Here is a 7,120-nt window from a genome sequence, read left to right as displayed (position 1 = left end):
CTTTTTTTGAATGGTGAGAAGAAATATATTAAAAAATGAAGAAAATGCGACCAAGGACGTCGATACAATAGGAAACACATCTATTGTCATTCCAAAGTCCTTCAAAACCTCACATAGGACTGCAGTTTAGTTTTAACTAAGACTTCTCCTAGTTGTTGCTCGCTGCCCAAACCTGTAGGATTAGTCAAACCTGACCTATCCTGCATCACAATCTATCCTTGTAGTTAAGACTGTTCAAGTCTAAAATACCCTTAGTCTACCTTCAGGTCGAGCCTGTTCGGTGTGTAGTCTTTGTTCCCTATCAATGAATTCTTCTTTTCTATACTCCTCGTGTGTTAATTTGGGAATCACCATCTTTAAGGTTCTAGAACCTGCCTTTGTCCAAAACCTTGGTTGGATTTCGTCTCCTCATTTATTTCCCACATCCACTAAAGAAAGGGTGAAGGGTTATTTGTTCATCACCACTCTTGGAAATCACTTGGCTTCGTGGGAAGGACTTATTCTCACTTTTATTATGAGATGGTGAAAGAAAGCATCGTAGATGATAGATTGGCCTCATGAGAAAGAGCAGGTTCAGATAGTGCAGGAGAACTTAAATCCAAAACACTTGTAATATATGGCTTCACATTATATCCTACTTTTGAAGCACTATTTCACGCAAAGAGTGAGTAGAGGATGCTTTTCAAAATGGGGAATTAGTCAAGGGCAGATAATCTAGGGAAGATAAAAGGCCTTGCAATTCCAACAGAAGTGAAGTGAATACAACTCAAAGGGCAAACAACAAGGTAATGATGGTTTTGATTACCACTGCCTTCCCAACAGAATCAGTAACGACCCAAGTAGCAACATAATAGAGATAAAAGAGGATCACCCCTTGAAGCATTTCATTCAGAATCTCATAGAAACCACCATGTTGGTCCTCCCGTTAAGCCCAGTACCGCCAATAATTCCCTTCCAATCTGGTCAGTACCTATGCCATCTAATATCAGTGCCATTCTCTCAAATCACCATCTAATCCTTTTCACCCTCATCAGGACCATAGAAAAGCAAAGACCAACTTGCGTCAAAGTGGTAGCTGATGATTCTCTTGAGCCCTTTGTTTTATAATGGGAGGAAGGGTCGTATGATGAGAACAACCATGTGAAGATGAACCATCAGAAGCAGAAGAATTTCCCACTTTGCAACCCAATGCATTGACATAAGTCTCTAGGATTTGCTATTCAAAAAACAAAAAAAACTCTCTAGATTTTATCCCTGAGCCTTTCACACCAGGGGATTTGAATCTTTTGTTCTCAGTATCGAAGAAGATTTCAAGGCAATGGGATCCCTATTCGAAATGGACTTCTACTTGGCCAAAGACTTTCAAAGCTCTTTAATAATTGACACGGAAGCAAGAGGTTGAACCTTTTCGACCCAAGGAAGCTAATCAAGGAAACCACAAGAAACCTTACCAATTGGTCATTCTTGTCCATTTAGGAGTAAATTTAGGAACCTTTCAAAAGGCTATCCCCTGTAGATGAACTTGAGGATAAGTTTTGGATTGAGTACATTGATCCAAAAAAAGTCTGCGTCGAATCAGTTGAGTCCAGCAGTAAGTCTGAGTCATGTAACCCTGATTCCTTCAATGAAATTTTATTTTTAGTATTTCTCTGTGTGATAATGAGCTTGATAATAGTAGCCTAAATGAAAACCACTCTTCGGATGAAGAAGATAATGACAAAACTCTATTTGAGACCATGAAAATGATCAAGCAAGTAGAGGAGTGTCAGCCCAACCAAAACAAAAAAAAGCTTACTTGAACCATAAACATGGACAGTGAAACTCAACTTAAAGATATTTGATTTGGAAAAAAGCTTATCATCAAAAGAAAGTGAGGAAATAATAAACCGATTAAAAGAATTCAAAGATGTCTCTACATAGCCTTATGAAGACATGCCACGGCTAAGCATGAAAATTGTTCGACGCAGACTACCACTCTTTCTAGCTACAAAAACCCAAATAGCAAAAATTGTGGAATGACTGGACTCTCGAGATTAAAGAAGAAATTACCAAGGGGTTGGATGTTGGATTTATATAAGTAATTGAGTTTCCATGATCAAAACAAGGGGTAAGTCCAAAGGACGAGTTTCCCTTACCTCACTTTGGCATCCCCTATGACAATACGCCTAGCAATGTTGTTGACATTTTTTTTTGCAAGTAACCAGATCAAGTTGGTCCTAGAAGATTTATAGAAAACCTATTCTCATCACTTAGTGGAAGACATATTGCTCCAGAATCATGTCTTTTGAATTAATGAATGCTGGAGTTACAGATCGAAGGGTATTCGAAGAAAGAGATCATTTGTTTTAATGATGTTATTTAAGCTTTTCGAAGAAAGAGATCATGCTGTTGTCTTAAAATTAATCTTTGATAGAATCCTTAGATGTCAACATCTTTAAAAAAAAAAATTGTCTTCCAGGATTCATTATCAGCCAAAGAGTGATTGCTTGACCCATTGAGATTGGAACCATTCCTTTTTTTTATTGTTTGAAAATAAAATGACGCCCGCTGATTCTTAGAGATTGGAACCATTCAAGAGATAAAAAAATCCCTCTTACTAGGATTCATGATCGGCTAAAGAGGGATTGAGGCTGACTCATCAAATATTGGAGCCATTGAAGACATGACATCACCTAAGAATGTAAAAGAGAACTATGAGAGAACGTTAGCAAGAAAAATCCTAAAAACATGCTATTTTGGGCCCACATTGGAGATAGATTGTCGTCCAACTGCGGGAAAAAAAATGTTAAAAAGTACCAGATCTATGCTGATGTCATTGGAAAAAGTCCTCCAAGACCTTCAAATGAATACATTCTGAGTGCCACCTTTACAAAATGGGTGAAGCATCCTTGTTCTCAGCTAAATTCATCAAGACCAACATCATAAGTCAGTATGGAATGCCTCATGAGTTGATCTCAGAAAATGAATCGCACTTTACGAAGGAAATGATGGCTTTAGCCTTTAGGTGATGAATCACAAACCCTCAACATACTGACCATAGACAACTGATATACAAACTAGTCAAATAAGCTACTGTATGCTGAAAATCAATCAAGATTTCACTGGAACAACTTCTTATTCTTTGGTCTATGGAATGAGAATTGTTCAATCCATTGAAGTTAAAGTACTTTCTTTGCGAGTCATGTTGGAGAGTCAAGTCAAACTCAAATCCCAAAAGCTGATTGGGTCAGATCTAGGCATAAAGCGTTGAACTTATTGAATGAGAAAAGATTGGAAAGCACTGTATCACAAACAAGGGTATTAACAATTAATTGAAAAAGGGCTTCAGTAAGAAAATCTACATCCCTGACTTGAAGTGAAGTAATTTAGTATGAAAATCACATACAAGGGCGTTAGTAAGAAAATCCACATTGTGTATGTGAAAATTAGTAAGTTTCGGTTGGGCTGCCTGTAGTCTTTACATTCTCCCTTCCACTCATAGTATGGGGAAGAAGTGGACTCTAGGGATGGGGGTTAAGTCTTAAATGAATCGATTGATAGGATTTGAAATCCCATGTAACCGGGACATATCACAAAGGCGTCTCTTTGAATCAATAAAGCGCCAACGAATTTTTCAATGAGGAGATCTTGAGATTTCCCTCCTAGAAAGGCAACTAACTGTTGGATACAACATATATGATGCAGTTCTCTATGAAAAAACAAATCCACGTTCATAACCAGTATTTTTTATTTACTCAAAGCTAATATTTGATTTTGCAGGAGGCTTGGATGCAAAAGCCTCTTAAATAATGGCTTTTCATATAGTAATTTGCTAGTGTAAGTAAAACTGATTACCACAAAATTGCTCACGAACAAGAACAAAATGGCCATTCTGTTTCTTCCTTGAAAAAAGGACTAAAATAGGCCTTCAAATCTTCATTACTTCAAGTCTGTTGGAAGCTAATTCAGCTCATATAAGTTGCCCTTCAAGCAACAAGCAAGGGCACAAAACTGCGGGGTCGTTATCTTTCCGGGTTAAAAAAAAAAAAGAAAAAGAAAAAAAAAGGGCACAAAACTTGGATGAGTCAAGCCAAGAAGAAAATCAATATAAATTTCTTTTTATTCATCATGCAGAAAAATCACTTTTCACATCTAGTTAACGCAACAGCCACCCCCCGCCTGAAAGAATGCAACTTATAGCAATCCCAATGATATTTAAAGAAGATGTGTCTCTCTTATCATCTCCTACTCCTCTCTATAGTCAAATTGGATCTGATCAAACACATCTGGGAATACAAAGTGCATTAGTAGTGTATACATCACTTAAAAGCAGAAGTTCCCAACATGCATCATCTCCTTCCTGACCTTAACAAAAGGCACATTTGCTCGTCAAGTCCACAATTCTGAACATTTATTTTATCTTCAAGTAATCCCACGCCAATTGTTTGACAAGGATTTGCAAAGGGCATACATGGTACTGTATAATATCCCTATCAGGGTCAGGGGTGATTAATTGGTCGGTAGCGCTGCAATCGAAATGAATATTTTAGTTGTTCTCTAATATTGACTCAAGTTGTTTGGTGATTAACCCCCTTTTCCATTAATCAGGATCACTCTCAATTCTCAAAGATTTTAGAATCTATGAAAGACAAATATCATTCATTATACAATTTTAGTAAAGAAACCAAAGGGATAAATTGTGGCAACCAAGCATTCTAATCACCGCGCAGAGAAGCAAAAGACATAGATTCTGGCAACCAAACATTCTAAACACTATCATTCCAGTGCCACTCCATCAGAAATCACCTGTCAGTAATAAAACCAAATTATTGAAAGCTACAACCGGTTTTGTCATTGTAACACGGTTATGCTTATGCTTAAGGCAATAATTCAACCACACATCTCTTCTATAGATAACTCAGAAAACATTCAGAACCCCACAAACAGAAAAGTTAAAGGAATTGAGAACAGTTACAACAATCCAAACACTTGAGGACCAAAACACATAGAAATGAAGCAGCGACAAGAACAAAATCGACACATAAACTAAAAAAAATAACAGATACCCAACTCACCAAATAAAAAACCCAGGTCCTCTACCCAACAAACTTTCTTCATTCCCACAGTAAAAACACAAACATCCTTGTACCAATGTAGCTTCACTGAAAAACCCAAACACCCTTAAACTCCCAACAAACAGATACCCAACTAATCAAATCAGGAAACCAGATTATCAATCCCACAATCCTCCACCACCGTTACAACAGGAACCCTAACATCCTTATAGCAACAAACATACGGCGCATCGCAACCAACATAAGCCCCAGTCCACCTCCCTTCATCAATATAACTCGCGTCCCAAACCGAAGCATACAAAAACATAGGTTTCTCAGGAAACCCTTCTCCCACCTTCCTCTCCTCCCTCCTCACAACCTTCCCTTCAATCACCCACTCAATTTCATCCACACCCCACTTAATCACATACTCATGAAAATCATCAGACGAATCAAACCCTAATTCATGAATCATCTCTCGATTGCCCAACCCAACAGTATAGAAATTGGTTTGTACAATAGTCTTGTCCTTGCCCAAGAATTCAAAATCGATCTCGTCTTGAGATTTGTCACCCTCGAGGGAGGAAAGGTAAATGTTGAAGTTGAGGCCACTGGTGTTTCCTTTAGGGCATTGGATTAGGGATCTGAATGTGCCGTATAAGAAGCGGCTTTTGGAGCGCCACCTGGCGCCACCGCGCTCGTCAAAGGTGATTTGGATCGCGTCTGTTTGGGGAGTGTGAGTGCAGGCTTCGGGGCAGTAGTCGATGGTGATTTCTTTGAGGGTTTTGGTTTGGTTGAGGTGGGTGGAAGGTGGGGTTGAGGAGTGTAGGGAAGGATCTGCCATTGCCGTTGCAGAGAACAAGATTTGGTCACAAAGTGTTTGTATTTATGACTTCATTTCCCCGTCTCTTCACTCGCCACTGACCTAATTTTCCGTGCTCTTCAACACTAAAGTGTTCAGTTGTTTTCCGCCGGAAAAGAAAGGAAAGTGATGCGGCAAAATGAAAATAAAAATAAAAATAAAAATGAAAAACCACAGTTTTGCTGTCAAAAAAAGAAATAGAATCCAAACTCACAAAGCTGTGGAAAAGGAAAAATGTTCACTTTATTAATAAGAAAAATAAAAGAATCCAAACCCAAAAGTTGTTTTACTTTTTCCCTGCCAAACATCCTTACTTACTGTTGGATTTTCAAAGCGTCCGCAATTTTCTCTCTACATCATTTTCTCACTCCAAAGTGCTCAACAAAACATTCGGATTTTTATCTTTATAAACTATGATATGCTTTTTCTTTCCTTCCCCATCAAAGTTCAACAAATGAACGCAAAGTATAAGAGGGAGAAATTTACTGGGGTAAGATTTTTAATTAAGTGGCTGTTTGGATGTAGGCAATTTTTTTCACAATTTTTTCGTAGGAAATGGATTATCCAATGTTTCATAAACCCATTTTCATGGTTGTAAACCCATTTTAATTTTCCTTGCCGTCAATGAAAAATGCAAATCTACTAGACCTTAGAATTTTATTTTCCATGGAAATCACTATTTTTCATAATTTTCTTCTCCCGATATCCTAACCCTAAAGCTTGGTTTCTTTCGACATGAAATGGGCTTAAAATAAATTTTACATTCATTTGTATAACAATACAAATTTGATGCCCATATTTAATGGGGAAAAGGCTTGAATTTTGTTTTATGTCCATATCACTTCGAAAGAAACGGATTGCGGGAGAGTAATTTTTACAATAAACATATTTTCAATAGTTTCTTTGCTCACCACAAAATTAGGCAATACACTTTCTCAGCTACCCATTTATGCCAAATTAAAATATCAAAAAATAATAATAAGATCAAGCTATGAAATTACCCCTATCTAATTTTCCATGAGATATGGGTATTTTTATCATTTTCTACCAAATAGGGCACCATTTCACACCATATATGCGTTTTTTTTGTTAATTTTTTAATTATTTTTGTTGGGATATGTTAGATCCATTTAGATATGACCGTTGGATTGGGTGTGTGACAGAATACGTAGCTTGAAAATATTAGGAAACAAAGCTAGATTTAGTAGTTAGGATTTCTGTTCTT

General features: G+C 37.3%; 1 protein-coding gene across 1 annotated transcript; it reads right to left on the bottom strand.

Moving 5' to 3' along the window:
- Nucleotides 1-5,196: 5,196 nt before the first annotated feature.
- Nucleotides 5,197-5,877, bottom strand: LOC143888784 (putative xyloglucan endotransglucosylase/hydrolase protein 28). Its single transcript, XM_077393190.1, has one exon. It carries the CDS (start codon nt 5,875-5,877, stop codon nt 5,197-5,199), a length of 681 nt encoding a protein of 226 aa, XP_077249305.1.
- Between the last annotated feature and the right edge of the window lie 1,243 nt (nt 5,878-7,120).

Source organism: Tasmannia lanceolata, unplaced genomic scaffold (assembly GCF_043159265.1).
Source record: "Tasmannia lanceolata isolate RefF3 unplaced genomic scaffold, GAP_Taslan_0.1 ptg000012l, whole genome shotgun sequence".
NCBI lineage: Eukaryota > Viridiplantae > Streptophyta > Magnoliopsida > Canellales > Winteraceae > Tasmannia > Tasmannia lanceolata.
Note: the sequence above shows the minus strand (reverse complement) of the source record. Positions and strands in the feature narration are given on the sequence as shown.

What these genes read in the sequence shown, in the direction of transcription:
- LOC143888784 (XM_077393190.1), bottom strand. Translation starts at nt 5,877, where the DNA reads ATGGCAGATCCTTCCCTACACTCCTCAACCCCACCTTCCACCCACCTC.